The sequence below is a fragment of the Rhinatrema bivittatum genome, chromosome 3 (genome assembly GCF_901001135.1).
Source record: "Rhinatrema bivittatum chromosome 3, aRhiBiv1.1, whole genome shotgun sequence".
Classification (NCBI taxonomy): domain Eukaryota; kingdom Metazoa; phylum Chordata; class Amphibia; order Gymnophiona; family Rhinatrematidae; genus Rhinatrema; species Rhinatrema bivittatum.
Window position 1 is genome coordinate 67,273,160 of NC_042617.1, and position 21,783 is coordinate 67,294,942.

Here is a 21,783-nt window from a genome sequence, read left to right on the forward strand (position 1 = left end):
ATGAACTGGAAACTCGCATTATTTAGAACAAAATCCCTGCACCCCGATTCATTATCCTATTATCTGGAACTTGGTTGGCTTCATAGAATTCATTATCTGGGAAAAACTCCCATTATCTGAAATTCTTCTAATTAGAAAACTTCTATTACTATTATTTATTTTATTTGTATTTATTTATTCTTTTTATACACCGTCGTTCCAGAGGTCGATCACAATGGTTTACATATATAGCATTGAATTACATTGTAAAATTAAGGTAATAGTAGTTTCTAACAGCATTAGTATAAATGGGTATGTAACAACTATAGGAAAAATAGTAATTACATCAACAATGAATTAGAAATTCAAGGAATTGATTCAAATAGGATTTGTAATAAATTTAGAATAAGATAACAGGAAAAAAGGGTGTGAATAGTCTCTTGAATATACAAATCAGAAGACATTTTATATTTTAATATGAAAAGAAGATACTACCTTAGGTAAAAAGGAAGAAACTGGCCTCAAAATAACAAAAGTTTTTGTAAACCTCAACTATTGTTACACTGATTTGGACAATTGTTTTACTTAATGTGGACGTTTGTTCACTATATTGCGAAGAATAAGGTGTAGCAACATAAGGGACCGGATTTTCAAAGGATTTACGCATGCCAGAGGCCTTCACACGGTCACTGTGCTGGGGATCGCGCACCGGCAGTTGGCCAGCGTGCGCAACTTACTTCAGCCCCAGGGCTGAAGTAAGTTTTGCAACACTGTAGGAGATTCACAGGATTTCCTCTCCCCATCATCTCATGTCTTTTCAGGAGACAGATAGATTTCGTTATTTGTAGATTGTTGGTTGTAAACAAACAATCTACAAATCTAGGAGAGGCACATTTAGAGACATGTTTCTGGGTGTTGAAGGCTAATCGTACATTCAGATACCAGGTGAATAACTTTAAAATCCGTTCTTCCATGAGTTTTGCCTCTATGTTATGAACCCTTGGCTGCTTATAAGAGTTAAGTTTTGTGCATTCTGCTGACCAGAGATAAATAGTAGCTCTGTTATTTCTGGCAATGACTATGCAAAAAAAAAATCACTTTGGCCATGTAATAAAAGCACTATATTTAAATAGCTCGTAGTCAAGGTCTCTTGTTAGGACAGCCTTCATAGAAACAAAGCCGTCTTATCTTATGCCAAAAGTCAAGGCCCTCTTATCTTAAGTCAAAAGTCAAGGCCTCTCCTAAGAAACTTTCTCTGGCTTTTGTCACCCTTTAAAGAATTGTATCACGGTCTATTGGACCTTGAAATGCATTGCTCTGAGTAATGCCTTTCATATCTATACCATATGAACTATTTCAGGCTTTTCACTGAGAGGTGCTGTGGGTGCTTTCTTCTTGTAGCTGTAGGGCAGCTCCGGTCACTTTGGGCTCTGCCCATCTCTGAATAGTTGTCATACAGAAGTTTAGCCCAACATGCCATAAATAAGGAGAAAAACCTCCTGGGCATCTCTTAATATATAGAATTAAAGTTACATGGGGAGATACATGCAGAAAGACAGCCTGAGACAGAAAAAGGGAAAAATGTCAAAAATAATATCAAGAAGAGGAACATGCACAAGAAAGAGAAAGAGAGAAAAAAAATAGAACAGAGAGATGCAAACAAAGAGCAGAAGTAAGGCCAGCATTACTTAGAAGTGAAGGACCCAGAGGAAAGACATTACAAATAGTCCATGAAAAAAAGTGTTGCCCCTGATTTATTAGTGACTATAACGGAACGAATTGCCATGGATTGCCATGCTAATCCACTTAGAATTCTAGTTACTAAAGTGTGTTAATTCTTGCATTATTTAACTCACTTTTGTGTCTTAGTCCATTTATTTATTTATTTATTTATTTATTTATTTATTTATTTAAGGCTTTTATATACCGACTTTCTTGATACAGATCAAATCAACTCGGTTTACATCGAACTAAGCAGAACTATAACCAACAATTCAACAAGAGTCATTTAGAAGGAGCATAAAAGTTACATTATAACAAGGTTGCCTTAACAGGGAGGAGGAAAAAAAGAGGGGGTCCATGTTAATAGTCCATGTTAATATTAACAGGGAATTAACAGTACCTAATATTAATGAGCTTTGTTGCATGCAAAGCATGAACTACTTTGTTGCATGCAAAGTAGTTCATTGATATTAAAATTGCCACAAATTATGTGAAATAATTCAATTTGCATTAACCCTCGGCGCAGGGGAGGGAGGGTTAATGCAAAAACGTAACTAAACTACTCCACAGAAGAAAGGGCCTGTGCTAGTCCAAGCCCACCATCCTCCTGATTCAAGATTCAGGGCCCCTGCCAGCCGGGTCCATGTTCGCGGGGCAAAGGAAGGGATGAAGTCAGCGGGTGCCACTATTTTAGTTGGCAGTCATATAGCAGGAAGGAGTTAAGCCTCTCTCCAGGCCCCATCTCCTGTTGCCCTCCTTTCAGATGGACCAGACATGGCCAGGCTAGCAGGGATCCTGAATCTGAAGTTGGGGCAGTCAGTGGGAGTCTTTTATTCTTTGAAGTCTGGGGGAGGGAGAGAGTGGGAGGCCAGGGGTTATGGGTTATAAGAGGCCCTGAATCTTGAGTCAGTGGGGTAGGGTTGGCCAGTAAGGGCTAGTGCGCAGGCACTGGCAATGCTGATGTTACACCAGCGTTTGATTTAATGCATGCTTTGCTAAAGGCATTGTGCCCTTTCATAAATTGGGCATTAAATCAGAAGATAATGCCCACATTAAAATCGTGCATTAATACGGGTTAACAGCTAATTTTAATGCAGGTTAGTAAATGTATATGTATATGTAGAAATGTAGAAATGAAGCTCGACAAGCAAGTTGCAAGTGAAGGGGTTAAACCAGTGCTTTTTTCTAGAATGCAGGACTATCCTTGGTGGTGTGGGGGCTGGGGCAGAAATTGGGGCAACCGTCCCACTCCCTACAACTGACTGCAAGGTTCAGTCACAGCATCCTCCCTCCTCCTGGCTGAAGACATAAGAGCTGTGCTTTTACCTGCTGGTGCCTCCTCTGCCACTGCCATGGTATGAGAAGGCACCAGTGGAGCATGAGGGTAAAAGAGAGAGAAGCACAACTGGTGCTTTTCTTTCTCCCCTCCCACCCTCCCCCATTGGTGCTTTTCTCTCTTTCTCCTCTCCCTTCCCCAGTAATGTGTTTCTCTCTCTCATCTCCCTCCCCTTCTGGTCCTTTTCTCAGATTTAGAATCAGGAAACTTTATTGTCATGACAACATTTGTACATGGGTTGCCAAACTAATATATAATGTGGTTAAAAGAAGAAAAATTGCATAATAATTCTAATAACACTACTCACAATTGCAGGATACAAAATGGTTAACACAGTATAAAGAAACAATTACCAGGACTAGTGCTGTTTATTTATTTAGCCATTTTATGTACATTCGTCCAAAGAAGAGCACAACGGTCTACAAAAACAATATTCATATTATAGGTCACTATTCATAATCATGGTCTACACAACAACAAATACATGTTCTAGTTTAGGGATGGTGAACTCCAGTCCTCGAGGGCCGCCACCAGGCCAGATTTTCAGGAAATCCACAATGAATATGCACGAGAAAGATCTGCATGCACTGCCTCCATTGGATGGAAAACTTTCTCATGCGTGCTCATCGTGGATATCCTGAAAACCTGGCCTGTTTGCGGCCCTCGAGGACTGGAGTTCACCATCCCTGTTCTAGGTCAACACAACATCAGATAAAAGTTAATTAGAGGCTAGGACAGAAGTTTGTTATACATAAGTTCCACTGGATTGACCCTGGTCATGGCATATAGAATTGATGCTCCATCTCTCTTGGCCAGTGCCCTGCAGAGAACAGTCCTCTGCCTACTGTTCCATGCAGCTCCTCCCCTCCCAGGCAGCAGCCTGCAGAGATCAGGATGGGAGGGGGTGAGTTTGGGGCAGATAGGATACAATAGAGAAGAACTACTCGGCTTCCTCATCTAGCCCCTCCCTTCCTGTCATTCCCAGAGGGGGTGGGGAGTTGGGGCAACTGGGAGTGGGGAGTTGGGGGTGATTGGGAGTGGGGGAAACTGTCAGTACTAAGTATCCTTAAGTACCAGAAGAGAAAATCCCTGGGGCTAATTTAATATATTCCTTCACACTGCAAGAACAGCATCGTCCCAAAAAGATTCAAGATTCAAAATGCTCTCACAACAGCATATAATTCTACCTGCAGAAACACTCTGCAAATGCACTGAACAGAAACTGAGAAATGAACTGATTCACCAGCTATACAGACAAAGAAAGACATAAAAGTTCAATAAGAGCAACTTGTGAAAAAGCAAGATACCAGCCTAGCAGAACAGCTGGAGATAGAACTTTGAGGATCGCATGCTAAGTACAAGCACAGTGCCATCAGCAAGAAGCAAAGAAAACTGGATTTCCTCATCCTTAGCCAGATGGATACCAGCATCTTATCCCAGATCACCACCACAACCTCTGGTGGAGAAGATTTGACTAAAGACTGGAGAGAATCATTTAATGTTTTGGATTCATTGGATGAAGATGAACATCAGAGCTGAAACACACAATTCCACAAGAAAGTGATGGCCAACAAAACTCCCACAGCTCAGCCTTCACTAACAACACTGATAAAGGATGAATCAAATGGGGACAATAAACCTCTCTTACCCACCAGTTATCACAGCATGAGGTCTCAAGACTTTCAAAGGGGTTAACATTCTCCTTTTCTACCAAACTGGATATGATTCAGCTTTACTCGGGTCTAGAGGATTTTTTTTTTTTTTAGAAAAGCACATTTCCATAAGAAAGAGAACACTTGCTGCCCAGCAGAGAACGAATGCAAAAGAAAGAACTCCTATTTTACTCCAAGTGACCAGAGAGTTTTAGAGGCAGGGCGAGATCACAGATACCTATCAAGAAAATGCTATCCGTCCTTTCTCCACTAGAAAGAACTACAACGAAGACCCTACAAAATAACCACAACATGATCAACAAGCCTGCAGACATGCAGGACTTGGTGGCAATTGTGGACAAAGAAGAGTACATAGGGCACAGACAGCTCTCGCAAAACTTGTACCACAGGAAACTTAGGGAGCCCAATATACAAAACATTGTATCAACACATTTCCAGAAGCGTTAGAGTCTCACCTGATACCAATCCATCTTTCCATTGGTACCTTCTACACCATGCTACCTGTATTCCATAGACCCAGAAACTCTGGCAGGTCAATCATAGCAGGCCCTGCACATATCTGGTACCGTACACTCAGAAGAAATATCTGGACTAATTGGGTGGATTCTCAAACGCTTAGTATAAGAAATCACAGATTTTCTGGACAAGTTAAACAAGATTAGACAAGTGCTGCCTGATATCTTCCTTGTCACAGTGGATGCAGAATCGGAATCGGCACGAAACAGGATCTTACAGTTACCCACATGGATAAGTCATTAAACAGAAAAGGATCGTGTTCATGTTTGACTATTAATGTATTTTACATTTATACAATGCAGAAAATGTGAAGAGGATTGCTACATTGGTGAAACAAGCCAAAAGTGAAAAACATAGATAAGCCTTCACCGCACACAAGATACTATTTAGTATTTATTTGGTACTTATAGAGTGCCAATGCTATTGCCCTAGGACAGTGATGGCAAACTGCAGTCCTCAAGTGCCACAAACAGGCCAGGTTTTCAGGATAACCACAATGAACATGCATAGGACAGATTTGCATGCCTTGCCTTCATTGTGGATATCCTGAAAACCTGGCCTGTTTGTGGCACTCGAGGACTGGAGTTCGCCATTACTGCCCTAGGAGGGTTACAGAATTGCACATTCATAATTTACAATAAAAACAGATTTTTGAATTCATGCCGTTTCTTGCAGTTGACCTGGCCAGCATTGACAGAAGAAGTAGAGAGCAAGAGATGGTCTGCTTGGAGAAGACCAGGTCCCTTACTGCCCTTTTCTGGGAGAAGGTCAAAGATTCGGATGACTTCCTGTGGAAAGCTAGGGAAGGAGACAAGATGCCGACTGCCTCCAATGAACATGGGTAACATATATATATTTTAAAAAAGAAAGACATCTATAGTTTTGCATCAAAACCATGATTTGAAAACTTGGATATTTTGTTATTGTTGTTGACAGCACCCTCACTGCCTCTGAAACAGCAATTAACATGGATTCACAGTCAATGGATCAGCTTCCGGGACGCTTTAGACAGTTTTCCATATTATTAAGGTAATAGTTTTACGTATAAGAATATAAAAATTATTTTGAGATAAAATGGAGGTTTCTTTTATTGGGGGGGAGGAGTAGTAGACATGAAGGATGCCATTCGGTCTACTTCCATTTCTGGTCTTATTTCTCATCCACTAAGGGGCGGATTTTAAGAGCCCTGCTCGCCTAAATCCGCCCAAATCCGGGCAGATTTAGGCGAGCAGGGCCCTGCGCGCCGGTGAGCCTATTTTACATAGGCTCACCGGCGCGCACAGACCCCGGGACTCGCGTAAGTCCCGGGGTTCTCCGAGGGGGGCGTGTCGGGGGCGGGCCCAGTCGTTGCGGCGTTTAGGGGGCGTGTCGGCAGCGTTTTGGGGGCGGGTCCGGGGGCGTGGTTACGGCCCGGGGCGGTCCGGGGGTGTGGCCGCGCCCTCCGTACCCGCCCCCAGGTTGCGTCCCGGCGCGCTAGCGGCCCGCTGGCGCGCGGGGATTTACGCCTCCCATCCCCCGACAAAGGTAAGGATGGGGTTTAGACAGGGCCGGGCGGGTGGGTTAGGTAGGGGAAGGGAGGGGAAGGTGAGGGGAGGGCAAAAGAAAGTTCCCTCCGAGGCCGCTCCGATTTCGGAGCGGCCTCGGAGAGAACGGAGGTAGGCTGCGCGGCTCAGCGCACGCCGGCTATACAGAAGCCATAGCCTTGCGCGCGCCGATCCCAGATTTTAGCGGATACGTGCGGCTCCGCGCGTATCTACTAAAATCCAGCGTACTTTTGCTTGCGCCTGATGCGCCAGCAAAAGTAGGCCAAATCGCGCGGTTTGAAAATCTACCCCTAAGGATCTCGCTTTTTCATTCCCATACTCTGGTCTTACAGTTTATATTCTTTGAATCCTACTTAGGGCAAACTCATTAGTTCTTCTTCAAAACAAACTCGGAAATGTCATTCCAGTATAGAATAACCTTGCCTCTTCTCAAAGACTAGATGCAACCTGAACGCCTCCATGCATGATGGTTAAGAGACCAGAATTCAGGCTTCTTGTGCAGTATCACACAATGCTACATTCTATCCAAGCCACAAAAAGTCAATCTAAAAAGAGAAATCTAATTAGGCTATTAGAGATTAAGGGAGTCATTTTTCAAGCTATTCACGTGCATAAAACCCAGTTTTATGAGGGTAAATGGCTGTTATGTGCGCGAGGCACATAAAAGTACATGCAGAACATGGTTTGGTGCAAAATTTCACGCAAACTGGAACGAGGCACGGTGAAGGGAGAGTTATACCTTACCCACATGCTTTTTGATTTTCAAAAGCATGCACTCAGTTAACTCGCACAAGTTCTGCCCTCCGAAGAGCGGGTGTAACTTTGTGTCGGCGAGTTTGTGTGTGTACCCAGCCACTTATGCACTTGTTTTCAAATGCAGGCTGAAGTCCGTGAGTAAAAGGTAGGTGCAGACTTTAGCCCACCGTGCACCATCTTTTTGTATTTTTACTTATCTATTTATTGGTTCTTATCTGTCTAAGTTCAGGACTATTCCATGGCATGACCTGAGTTAGCTGGATAAGTTATCTGGTTAACTCTGAATATCCACTCTGGAACATCCCTATATTATCCTGCTAAAGTTTAGCCAGATATATACAGAGTGTGGCTTTTTGCAGTTTTCGTCTGTACATTTATCTTTATTCTTTATGGTCACTTTATTCTGTATTTGATGTGAGTCTGTCTATGTTCTGGTGCGCAATGAAGGAGAGGTATTCTGCTACTGTGTACTTTCTGTATAGGGATCTAAAGCAGTCTAGCCTGTTCTGTTTTTCTTAACAGTATTGGTGTTTTAGGGCTTGGTGTAATATTAGCAGTGCTGCATTTTCATGCATGCATGATTGACTGCTGGCATTTAGTGTCATTTTGGTATGGGAGGTTTAATATAGTGTAATTGCGCTTCAGTTTATTCATGGCTTTCTGAGGGCCAAGCGCAAACTCAACACGCTTTACAATAGGCCTGTGGACTACAAGTGTCTTTTTTTCAGGTTTTCCTCATTTTTACATTGGAAAACTGTACTTTGAATGTCTTTTTTTATATAAAATCTATTATAAATGCATTAGCCTGGATTTTAAAAGCCTGAATGCGTAAAAACCGGGAGTTATGCACATGGCCGGGTCCTGTTCGCTCCGAGCACATTTTAGAAAGGGCCCGGCCATGAGCATAACCCCTGGTACGCGCAGAAGCGCTGGGCCAGAAGAAAGGAGCGGGCCAAGGCCAGAGTCTGGGCGGGGAAGGAGGCAGGTTGGGACAGCACCGGCAGCCGGCCGGCACACGGAATTTACTTCTGCTCCGGAGCACAGTAAGTATTAAAATAAAAAAATTGGGGATAGCTATGTTTAGAGATTGGGGAGGAGAGGGGACAAGGTAGAAAGGGTAGGGTTAGGGAAATTCCCTCCCAGTCCACTCCTTAATCGTGTGCATTGTGAGACCTGGGGAGGGGAGGGGTGCAAGGCTGTAAGGTTCGCAGAGCACCTAATACCCTTGTACTAGCCCTGAGAGAGTGCACTATTCAGTATTCACAGACCCTTGCCGTTCACTTATCTCCCACATTCCAGGATGCAAATGCTAGGGAAGGTTGGGAAGCAGATGATAGGGTTCCCAGCTTCCTAGAAATATTATCACTGACACTCTTATCTGGGAACTCTGACCTCTGCCTGCCCGCTTCCACAGCATTTCAAATCATCGAAAGGTCCAAACTCCAAGGGGAACCCCCTTCCCAGGGCCATCCTGATGATTTGACCTGCATCGTGCTTTGGTGGCGGGAGGGAGCGCCATCTCACCCCTCGCCTCAGGCAGCAGATTGTCTTGAGCCGCCCTTGGTGGAACAAATTACTTATTGAGTGCAGAGTAATGTTAGATTACTCACATTTCAGACAGCTTGTGAAGACAACCCTGTTTTAGGGAGGCATTCGATTGTTCATAGTTAGGCCGATGCAATATCAGTGCGCATTAAACGGGCGCTCATGATTGAGCGCCCGCTCTCTTAACGTGCGCCGATCCACCTCTCCCGGGTGCCTGATTTAATATTTAAATGGGCTGCCATGGTGGAAAAGAGGCACTAGGGAAAGTTTTGCATCCGTACACCTCCTCGACATCGGCGCCCAGGAGAGGTGGCTCTCAGTGGGTTAGGAGAACGGACGCTCAATTTTATGAGTGTCTGTTTTCTTAACCTGTGCACAGCCACGAGTTAGGAAAATGGATGCTCGTTAATTGACCGCCGGTGACACTTTGTTTTTTGGTTCTCTTTTTTTCAGTTCCTCCGACTTAATATCGCCAAAATATTAAGTCAGAGGAACTACAAAAAAGTAGTATTTTCTGCTTTTCTGTAAACATTTGGGGCTCCTCAAGAATTAACACCTGCTCCGGGACAGACATTAATTTTTGAAAGTAAAAATGTGCACACCGGCACAGATCTTTTTTTTTTTTTGCATTGGGGGGTAATAGCTGATAGCCTCATCAACATGAATTTACCTGTATAATTAGCTTCGTGCTGGTTTGGATGCACGTTTTCGATGTGCCAATCCCCTTATTGCACGAGGGGTTTTGGACGAGCAGCCAAGCACCTGTAAAGCCTGTGCTCGGCAGAGCACACTATATTGCATCGGCCTGAGTGAGTTTACAGCAAGTCTAGTGGTCTGTTAATTCAGGGGTTCTCAACCCAGACCTCGGGGCACATTAACAGTGAGGTTTTCAGGATATTCACCATGAATATGCATGCACTGCCTCCAGTGCATGCAAATCTCCTTTGTGTTAATCTGAGGCTATTGAAAACTGTCAGTATTTTGATAATGAGTGCAGTTAGAAGTTTGCTCAGTTGAGTATTGAGGGTGCGAGAAGATGGCAGTAGATTGGCAGTGCTAAGTTCTATTTCTGGGGGATCAGGAGAAGATGTTCTGCTTGGCTTTTAGGTGATTGTTTTGTTTGTGTGTTGGGATTGTTTTGTAGAGCTGGCAGCGTAGCTCTTCTTTCCTTTCTCCTTGAAATAATCCATGTGAATGCATGCTAAAGTTATCCAAAGGCCAATGGAAATTCCCAAGAAAACTTGCTTACTACCAGCCCTTACAGAAAACTGGACACGCTGTGTAGTTTGATATTTACAGATATTTGTACGGCTTTGTACCAATATATTAACTAGGTGCAGCATCCTGAATTTCGCCTTGAAACGAACAGTCATGTGAAATAAAAAAAGGGTACTGTCCTTTTTTTTTGGCCCTGCAGTTTTCTGCTCCTTCTTGGGTTTCCAGCACAATAGGCGCTGGCATCTCTTGGGCTCTAATGCCGTGAGCCCTCATTTGGCACTACCTGGGGATTGTCCCTTTATTTTATATCCCCTTCCCCACTCGCTTAGCTCAGTTATTTCAGCAGCAATCCTTAGCTCAGGGGACACGCACCAGTGCCCCCCCCCCCCCCCCGGAACCCTTCAATCCTGGACCCTAAGTCTGGACAGTAGGTGTCACCATTGAGCAATGTCTGGTATTCCCTTCCCCCAAGACGCTGCAACGCTACCTCTGCCACCCAAAGAAGAGAAGCAAGGTTCAGGAACAGAAACCCGATTCTCTGCATGCCACCCCTACAGGGCTCACCACGGAATCTGCTGGAAACAAGATGCTGGGCTTGATGGACCTTTAGCCTGACCCAGAAGTTCTTATATTCTGACTATTGAACTGGCCCATTTTTTACCATTTTTAACCAAACAGAAGGGGATTTTCCTAAAGCTTGGTAGTTCTTCCAAGAGAATATCATGACAAGTATGCTTAATAACACTTCTCACTAAATATATGTAGCCATTATGTAGCATCAGAGAGCACTATAAATAAATGTCATCTACCCAACAAAATCATGGCCCATTGATCATCTTACTTGACTGGTTTTTACAGTATTTGAAATTGTTTCTGTACAAGTATCAAGGTACAGATGGCATGGACTGGATTGGGCTTGTATTCATAACAATGTCATTTTTCTTAGGCGTCAAGTCTCCAATGACTTCCGAGACCTTGCAATGCTATTGATCCATGGATTTGAAGCGCTCCTGATGTCATTACTGATAGGATTCTTATATTATGGTCACGGAGGAAGTGCGTTGTCTATTCAGGACACCACAGCACTGCTCTTCATGATAGGAGCACTAACACCCTTTGCGGTTGTTTTGGACGTTATCGCAAAATGTAAGCATCTTATTGGTTGCCCTATTTTTATTATTGACACACATGAATGTACTATTTAGCCTCTTTCAAAACATTTGAAAAGTGCTCTTAGTTGTGTAGTGGGCCCCTGTCCTTCTGTCTGTCATCACAGAAGCTGTCCAGAAAATGACGTTGAACTGCAGTGAAATGCCCCCATTGAGCTGTGGCTTGATACAACACCTGCCCGTGTATAATCATTCATCATAGAGAAAACCTGATTTAGACAAACCCCTACATTTGTCATTCTTTGTTTTTTCATTTCCATAGGTCACTCAGAGAGAGCAATGCTTTATCATGAGTTAGAAGATGGGATGTACTCGGTTACTCCATATTTTTTTGCTAAGGTAATTACCAGCGGTTACCCTTACCTGATTTGACAGATGCATTATAAAAACCTTGTTCTGTAATCAGTAAACAGAGTTGGTGGCACTGTTTCACATGGAAACAAAGACAAAAGGATTTGGCATACCAAAATGTATAATATACATCAAGAGGTCCATATTCAGTGCCAGCTAAGTGGCAGCAGCTGAATATGTGCCGGGAGCAGTGGCTGCCACTTAGCTAGATAAATACTTATCCGGGTATATAGTTAGCCAGCTAAGTGGCAGGTGGGGCGAGGGCATAACTTGGAGGAGTTAAGCCTGGTCATCCCGTAGACCTGTCCTGAAGTTAGCCAGACAAACTAACTTTAGGATAGCTGGGTATAAACTGCAGCACGTCCATGTCGCTGAATATAAGGCTAAGTCAGCCGGATAGGTTTAGCCAGCTAACTAGCCGAGTCAAATAGCAGCTGAATGGGGACCTCAAGAAAAAAAAACGTACATTAAGCCAAATTTCCAGCATTTCAGTTCCAGAAAGTAGAACCTTCATCGGGAAACCAAAACGCTGAAAAGAGATCTTAATGAAAGACGTTCTCTCTTTAGTATACATTTTGCTGTGCCGAATTCTTTTCTCTTTGGTGGAATAAGTGGGCTTGACAACTGGTGGGTTTTACCGTTACAGTTTTTGCTCTGCTGTTTGCTTACTGCTCAATCTAAAACTGCTGAATCAAACCTATTTTAAATATAACAAGTAGCTCACTGAAATAACTTTACAAGTGAAGAAAGTGCTTAATCAAGCAACAGCTATGTCAGTCTCATGATAAGACATGGGAAGTAGCACGGCTTGGTGTGAGATTTTATTTTGGGTTTTTTTCCCCTTTGTCGCTTGCCATCTTTGCTTTGCCCCTCCCCCTCCCCAAGATGGCTCCTCCTCCCGTCATATTTCCTTCCTTCCTGGGCCTGACCAGACCCGAGGCGAGACCTGCCTGGATCTCCTGTGCCGCAGCCTAAGCTGGGCCCTGGTCACTCAAAAGCAAGAGACAGCTCAGTTCAGGTCCCTTTGTTTCTTCCTGTTTGCACTTGGTTGCCGATCCCATGGCTAACGGCAGGTACAGCGGAAAGCATCACAACACCAGCAGCAAGGCACGGTGCAGGGATCATGTAGGTGACTATTCATTTCTCTTTCTGAAATGAAACGAGGAGATTCTGTAGACTTGTGCCCGAGGGAATTCGGCCGTTTGAAAATGTCCACCCTGTATACAGGCAGGTGGATTCAGTGGTGAGGTTAGGTCGGGGGAGGTAGCAATGTGCATAGTTTTGTATTTTCGAAACTCCACATGTTGTTTTCAAGGGGGAAAAAATATTCGCAGAAAAAAATAGGTGCAAATTTCAGCAGGTACTTGCTCCTGGGATAATTTTCAAAGGGAAAGTACATGTGGACTTTGCGCCTTCCCTGCATAATGATGAAAATTATGTGGTTAATTAACCCTAAGAAATTAGAAATGACCTTTTTTTCCCAATAAAACTATTAGGCCCCGATATTCAACACCTCTTAGCCAGATACGTCTATCCGGCTAACTTACAGGTCAATACAGTAAAGTGCGGCCGCGGTTACCCTGCTTCTAACCCGCCTTCTACTCACAATTTGGCCGCGTTAGTCCAACCCGCGATTCACTATCCCCTTTAACCCATTCTTACCGCCTCTTTAAATCAACGGGTAACCCCTTCTGCCCACGGCATGTATATGAGATGTAAACGATCGGATTAGCTATTCCCTCCCATACAGTAACGCGCGCCCCGACTACAGCTTTTTTAACCTGCAGTTTTGCCGCGCGTTTAACCTGCTAACTTACCGCCTACCCTTACCCCTGCGTTAGAGGCAGGGGTAAGGGTAGGCGGCAAACTTTCCCCCAGCCCTCGCTCACCTGCCCTGGCCGCATCCATGGGTGCCAGTCTCCGGGGCAGCCCAGTCCTCTCTCCCCTCCTCCCGAAGCAATGAAAAGCAAAAAAAGCGAAAAAGGGGAAAAGCGACTCGACATGTAAAGTGTAACTTACTTTTCTTGCAGCCCTCCTCCAGAGACGGACCACGGCTCCCCTGCCTCCCGGAGGCAGCCGGCGGTGAAAGTGGCCCCCGCCGGCGAAGATGGATGCCTGCACGGGCCCTCTGCCACGATTGCTCCCGGGCGAATTCTTTAATAAAGCGCGGCCTCTCCTCCGAAGCTTCTTCGCTCTTCCGCCGTGACATCAATTTGGGCGCTCAAGCCAGCAAACGCACGAACGTACGCCGTGACACGCGCTTTGCTGGCTTGAGCGCCCAAATTGCCGTCATGGCGGAAGAGAGAAGAAGCTTCGGAGGAGAGGCCGCGCTTTAGTAAAGAATTTGCCCGGGAGCAATCGTGGCAGAGGGCCCGTGCAGGCATCCATCTTCGCCGGCGGGGGCCGCTTTCGCCGCCGGCTGCCCCCGGGAGGCAGGGGAGCCGCGGTCCGTCTCCGGAGGAGGGCTGCAAGAAAAGTAAGTTACACTTTACATGTCGAGTCGCGAGGGCATTTCAAATATCATTTGAAATGACAGGTACCAGCGCACCCAGGATACTGTATAGGCGCTGTATATAAGCGCCTATACAGTAAAATGGATTGCGCTTCATGGACGTGCGTTGGACGCGGCTTGAATTTGCATGCGATTTTAATACAGTATCGAGCGGTAGGTGAGCCGGACTGTGCGTGCGGCAAACACGGGTGCGCCCGGCACTAACGCAGCTCTTCCTACCGCTCCTTACTGTATCGGCCTGTTAGCTAGCTGGTTGACTTTTAAATATCACCCTCTCCCTCCCCTCCCCCCCCCCCCCCCCCCCCAATAAACTGAGTCGCACTGGTGGAGAACAGTGCATTAAGATTCTGCTGACAGCTTCCTATATATATTTTTTGGGGGAGGGGGGAGGGGATATAGCTAGCTTATTTATTTCGAGGATAGCAGTCAGTGAATGGAAGAGTATGTGAGGGTCATTTTATTACCTGTGCTTCTTGCCAGATCCTGGGTGAGCTTCCTGAACACTGTGCCTTCGTAGTCATGTACGGGGTACCCATCTACTGGCTGGCAAACCTCAGTCCCCAGGCCGATTGCTTCCTTTTAAACTTCGTGCTGGTCTGGCTTGTGGTGTACTGCAGCCGTGCCATGGCTTTGTGGATTGCTGCCCTGCTGCCCACACTGCAGCTCTCGTCCTTCTTTGGAAACGCCTTTTTCAACTCCTTCTATTTGACAGGGGGCTTCATCATAAGCTTGGAGAATCTGTGGGCAGGTAAGGCCGATGAAAGATTGAACAGATGCACGATGAGTGGCATAGGCTATTCTACTGTGAGTGAATTAATGGGACCCGATGTCCCTGAAGCAGGCAATTGTGGCGAATCATGGCCGTGCTGGGGTGCTTTTTGTGGATATATGGTTTTTGGTTTTTTTTCCTTTGTTGTTGCCTTTATAATAATATTTTTATTAAATTACTTTCAGATATTTTATTTAAATTGTTTTTTTGCTGTCTGTAGATTTTCATATTTGTTTGTATACCATCACTCTTTTTTTTTTTCTCTTTCACTGTAGTATTGTGGTTGATTTGACTCTTTTTGCTGTTGCATCCAGCAGCCTGTGATCACTCAAGCTCATTCTCCTGACACACAATCACAAACTGCACCACTGACTACTAGTGACACACTGCACCCATCACACTCAATAGTATGGTGCACCACTGACACCCAGTCACACCCTGCACCACTGACTTCTAGTGACACACTGCACCCATCACACTCAATAGTATGGTGCACCACTGACACCCAGTCACACCCTGCACCACTGACACCGAATGCCACGCCACATCACAGACACCCAGTCACACCCTGCACCACTGACTTCTAGTGACACACTGCACCCATCACACTCAATAGTATGGTGCACCACTGACACCCAGTCACACCCTGCACCACTGACACCCAATGCCATGCCACATCACTGACACCCAGTCACACCCTGCACCACTGAAAAGATTAAAGGGAGGGAGGAGAAACCACGTCAAATCCCCTCTCCATTCCTCCCCGACAAAAATAAGCCACCTCAATGTCTGAGTGTCTGTACTGCCTTATTAGAGACCCTGCTTTCAAACCCAAGCCCAGCTCCTGGAGAAACCGAGGAGGCATCGACCATTGTTCCTGGGAGGGAGTCCCACTCATCTTGCACTAGCAGCACCTACTGGTGCAAGATGGTGAATTTTAAAAGCCCAGCGCACACCAAAATTGGGAGATACTTGCACAAGTCGGGCCAGCGTGTGCCAAGCGGATTTTATAAACAGCCAGTATATGCACTGCAAGCACAAATAAAAATTAAAAAGGGGCAGGGAATGGGCATGGTCCGGGCAGGGCATGGGCGCGTTGGGGCCTGGTCAAGAGGTGAGCACTTACACGCAGTGGCGTGCACTGTGGTCCCTGCCACATAACTTTATTTCTGCTATGAATAATGTGTAAGTGTTATAACGAAACAATGTAGGCAAGTCACCAGGGTTTTAAGGGTCAGGGCTAACAGGAGAGAAGAGAGCTATTAAACTAGGTGGGTTTGGAAATCCTATCCCTTAACTCAGTGGTCCCCAAACCTGTCCTGGAGGGCCACCAGCCAGTCGGGTTTTTGGGATATCCACAATGAATATGCATGAGAGAAAATTTGCATGTTATGGAGGCAGTGCATGCAAATTTTCTCTCATGCATATTCATTGAGGATATCCCAAAAACCCGACTGGCTGGTGGCCCTCCAGGACAGATTTGGGGACCACTGCCTTAACTGGATGAACTGGGAAAATGGTGAATGGCATCTGCGCGCATCCCTTGTAAACTTTCTCCACTTATGTGGTAGATATGGGATTTATGCGCACATGCGCACGTCTGTTTAAAATTGAGCGCCCATATAAGCGTGCTCAGGCTATTTTATAACATGCGTGCATATACTCATGCATGTTATAAAATGGATACATCTACGGGCATAGGCCGACGAATGCTTGCACACGTGCGCCTGTTTAAAAGTTACTGTCTAAGAGTTACATGTGTAGTGGGTTCCCAGTAGAGACATGGCCTCTGGCTGACACTGTGATGGTTACAGAGCAGTGGTTCCCAACCCTGACCTGGGGACCCCCCAGCCAGTCGGGGTTTCAGGTTATCCACAATGAATATGCATGAGAGAAAATTTGCATGCACTGCCTCCGTAACATGCTAATTTTCTCTCATGCATATTCATTGTGGATATCCTGAAACCCCGACTGGCTGGAGGGGTCCCCAGGATACGGTTGGGAACCACTGTTATAGAGAGAGAAGAGGTGGGGTAAAATAGGTTTAAAAATCCCTAAGGAGCTGTAGATGAAGGCTGATCAGGTAGGTTACAACTGAGTTGGAAACCCAAAGCAAGCAGGCAACTCTCTCCTCCCAAAAAAAATATTGCTATAATGTTGGTGGGTTTTTTTACACTTTTTCTTTACAGTTCCTCGTGGGATTTCTGAAATATCTTTCCTCAGATGGGGCTTTGAAGGACTGATGCAGGTCCAGTTTAGGCCACTCACATACAATATGACTGTTGGAAATTTCACCTTTCAGATCCCAGGAACCCGTGTGAGTATTGTCTCTGAGTCAGCTCGTATCAGATAAATTTTATATAGTCAGAGGGGAAGGCTATTTTATTTTGAAACTGATGGGAGCTAAATTTAATAGACCTGAGTCCAGATACTCAAGCTCAAGGGGCTGCCCATGGCCTGTGTGAACTCACCATGCACCCTTCTGTATTTCAGAGTCTGTGGAGCAGAAGGCGGTCCTGCTGTCTCCTAACCCAAGGGCCAGTTGGACCTCCCCTCCCAACTTTATTAATTTCTTATTGTGGTGCCAGGGGCGGATTGCCCTATAGGGAGATTGGGCTTCCACCGGTGGGCTGGTCACTCCCGTCAAGTGATTTTTAAAAAATGTCTTTTTAATATAAACTTTCCGGCCAAAGAGAAGAGGGACTGCTGCGGCCCGAAGAGAAACTTGCGGGGCCAGCAGAGCAGCCTGCAAAGCCGTGGCAGAGCCTATCTTGCCGCAGCAGAAGTGAGCCGTTCCAGGGCCGGGAGAGAGGCCTGCAAGGCCGCAACGGAGCCCATCCTGCCGCACCCGGGAGACAGCCATTCCGGGGCAGGGGAGAGAGGCTGCAAGGCCGCATGATCCTCTCCCTCCCAACTTTGCAGGAGCTGGGCGTCAGATGCCCAGTTTTGAAAAATCCCCCGGGCAATTATTTTCTTGCAATCTGCCCCTGTCTGGTGCACAGAGAGCCTGCTCTGGCCCTAGCAGTACAAGGATGGACTGCTCCTGCCCTACCACTGTCGAGAGAGAACTTGATCAAACTTCAAGCTAAATGATATGTTGCTTATAAGATATGCCCAGATGGATCCCTTGAATGCACACCGGCTGGTTGTAACTGCTGATCTGTGCAAGTTATCCCATGCAGAAATGTTTCAGCAAAATTCCCAGGGGTTAGCCCTGTTCTTCGTTTCTAGCTTCCAGCTATTAGAGAAGTTCTGGTTTATCCCTCTCCCCTCTGAATTCTGTTACTGCTCTTGCCTTCACCACCGTTTCTGGCAGGGCATTCCAAGCATCCACTACCCTTTCTGTGAAAACATATTTCCTGTCATTTCTGAATTTAGTCGCTTGGAGCTTTTCATCATGACCCCTACCTACTTCTACAGCTTCCTTTCCACTGGAAAAGGTTTGATTCTTGTGCATTATTAATATCTTTCAGGTTTTTAAAAGTTTGTAGCAAAAACACCCCAAATTAATCCACTGACAAACTCTTTCACTTGTTGAGCCATCACATTTTGAGGTTTAAGACTATCTGCCAGCCTATTATCTTCCAATTCTAATCAGATTTCCAATAGTCCTACCCCTCAATTTTTTTGAATTTTTTTTCCTGCACTATAAAAATCACAATCATAAGGCAAAAAAGCTACAAATTCCCAAAGATGAAGAAAAGTTACTTCTCAGACTCTCTCTCAGCCTCCTGATATTGATATTTCACATAATTTCTTAATAACCTCTCTAAGTGTTTAAATTTTGATTATTTAGCCTACTATTTAGTTTACTATGTTAATTATTTATATTATGAAACAATGTATTTACTTCCTTTCTTCTTTGGAAATCCAAATAATTATAAATGATTAATTGCTAACTACTGTAAACCGATTTGATATGCTTGCATGAAAAGTCGGTATATAAAAATTATTAAATACAATAAATAAATAAAAATAAATAATAACCACACTCTCCCAATGTGCAAAGCCAGACACAGGTCAGTGTTTCGAGCAAAATGCCTGCTTCAGGGGCATTCAACCTCCATATTAAAAAGTAATGCGTTTGGACGTCAATTCCCATCTCACAACATATCATGCTCACAATGGCTGCTTAAAGTTTATGTCAGCGGATTCTTTGGGAGTGTTTTTATTATATGATTATCCTGCCGCAAGTGTTTCTTGTGTTGAGATTTAAAAGTTTCTGTCATATTCTTCCGTCTAGGTGTACATATTTAGGTCCTTCAGTCTCATATAGCTTTGGATGCAAACCCTACACCATTTAGACTGCCTTTCTCTGGATCGCTTCTAACCCATCTCTCTCCTTTTTGAGATATGGCTTCCAGAACTGAACACCATGTTCCAGCTGAAGCCTCACCAATGACCTCTACAAGGACATTACCACCTCTTTCTTTCTGCTGATTATACTTCTCTCTGTGCAACCCAGCATCCCTCTGGCCCGAGTCACCAGCTTGTCACATCGGTTTGCTACCTGATGAAGTGATCATTAGACACTTTCACTGCAAGGTCTCTCTCCTGGTCTGAGCTCATCAGTCTCTCACCCTACAGCTCCTTTGAAGCTTCTGTACCCAAAATGCATGGCTCTGCATTTCTTCACTTTGAATGTTAACTGCCAATTATTTGACCACCCCTTGAGCTCTCTTGGCTCACTTTTTATCCTGTCTACTCCTTCAGGGATGTCTGCGCTATTGAAGGTCTTCGTGATAAAGATATTGAGCAGAACCAACCCCAAAACTAATCCTTGAGGAGCTCCACTAATCATCCTTCTCTCCTCAGAGTGACTTCCATTTACCACTATCTGCTATTGTCTGCCAGTCAACCAATTTCTAATCCTTTCCACCACCTTGGGACCCACTCCTAGGTTGCTCTTTATATTCATGGGCATCCTGTGTGGGACCACATCAAAAACTTTACTGAAATCCAAGTAAACCTTCAAGTGTCGCCCTTGATCTAATTCCCTAGTAACCCAATCAAAAAAAATCAGTCAGATTCATCTGATATGACTTTCCTCTGGTAAAAACCATGTTGCCTCAGATTCTGCAACCGACTGTAGATAGTTTAGTATTCTTTCCTTCAGTGGAGTCTCCATTAATTTTTGTACCACCAGTGAATGAGGGCTAATTGGCCTGTAGTTTCCAGCCTCCTCTCTGCTACCACTTTAGTCAAGCAAAACCACAACCACTCTCCTCCTCCCTTCAGCGGACCCGCCGGCGGTTCTCTGAGCTCCTTTACTTCCTGGGATGTAGCTCACCCGGCCCCATGGCCTTTTCCACTTTTCACTTTGCTAGTTCCACTCAAACACTTTGTCCTAGAATTAGGGTGATATCCACCCCACACCCTTCCATAATCTTGCCGACCAGCAGCGGTCCTCCCCCAAGGTCTTCTTTAGTGAACACTGAATTGAAGTATTTGTTTAATATTTCTTCTTTTTCCTTGTCTCTCTCTACACATTGCTTCTCGTCACTTTTCAGTCTTACTGTTCCACCTCTGGCTTTCTCTGACGTATCTGAAAAAATAGTTTGTCTCCTCGCTTTACCTCTCTGGCAATCCTTTCTTCCACTCAAGCTTTTGCCTTCCTGATTTCTTTCCTTGTGTCTTTAAGCTTCATGGGATACTCTTCTCTGGGATCTTTATGAGAGCCTTTGTACTTCTTGAATGCTGATCTGTTTGCTTTTATTTTTTTTAGCCACCCCTTTGGAGAAACTTATCAGTTTCCTTTCCTTCTTGATTTTATTTACTTTTCCAACATAAAGATTTGTTGACTTTAACATAATTCCTTTCAGTTTAGCAAACTGATTTTCCACTTCACCTGTCTAATTCCACCCTTCCAGCTCCTCCTCCCCACAGTGGTATATCTAAAGTATTTGGCACCTGTGGCAGATACTTCCTTTGGCACCCCCACAAACCCCTCATCTTCTCCAGTTCACTTCTATCCCCGCCTTCCCCCAGTGATCCCTGGTTTACTCCCTCCCTGCCACTTTTGGATTCCCTCATTCACTGGCTCTACTCACTTTAAAACAGGAGGAGGAGGAGGACAGCAGCCTTGCAGCTCCTCCTGCGAAGGTGTATCCTCTCTCCTCCCTCGCCAGAGGTGGGGCCTGAGCATTCAGGTCCCAGCAAGAAAGGAGAGAGAAAGAAGGCTGCGTCAAAATAGCTGTGAGGCTGCTGTCCTCCTCCTCCTCCTTCTATTGTTTCGAACTGAGAGGAGCCAGTGAGCTAGGGGATATGGGGAGGGTAGATTGCACTGTCCACTGTCAACAAAAGGGGAAATATTCCGTCCATTGCCACCAATGCTTGCTGGCTGAAATTTTGTTTTTGGAGGGGCAGGGATGCCATGATCCCTGCAGTCCCCACCCATTCTGATGCCTATGTGTCCACAAGCTACAACTGTGACCACTGAGTCTCCATAAAGCCAATCAAACATATTAGCCTGAGATAATTATGTGCATGGTGCACCAGGACATTTCAGGCCCAAGCCGTCAAGTAGTTCAACCCTCCCAATCAGGGGTAGCTCAAGGCAATCTGCTCCACCCCTCTCCCACTCCCCTTCTCAGACATGGCAAAGGTCAAATCATTGAGAGAGCCAAGAGGACGATCCCCTTGGAGCCCTGGCCCTTTCGAGGAGTGGCAGATAGTAGGGATGTGAATCGTTTT

The 21,783-nt window shown here is 45.1% G+C and overlaps 1 protein-coding gene across 1 annotated transcript in view; it reads left to right on the plus strand.

Moving 5' to 3' along the window:
- Positions 1-21,783, plus strand: part of ABCG8 (ATP binding cassette subfamily G member 8) — a 55,290-nt gene that overhangs the window by 23,346 nt on the left and 10,161 nt on the right. Inside the window, 6 exon segments of the mRNA XM_029593331.1 lie at positions 5,902-6,067; positions 6,163-6,255; positions 11,236-11,435; positions 11,721-11,797; positions 14,802-15,069; positions 17,280-17,407. Coding sequence (XP_029449191.1) covers positions 5,902-6,067; positions 6,163-6,255; positions 11,236-11,435; positions 11,721-11,797; positions 14,802-15,069; positions 17,280-17,407 — 932 coding nt within the window.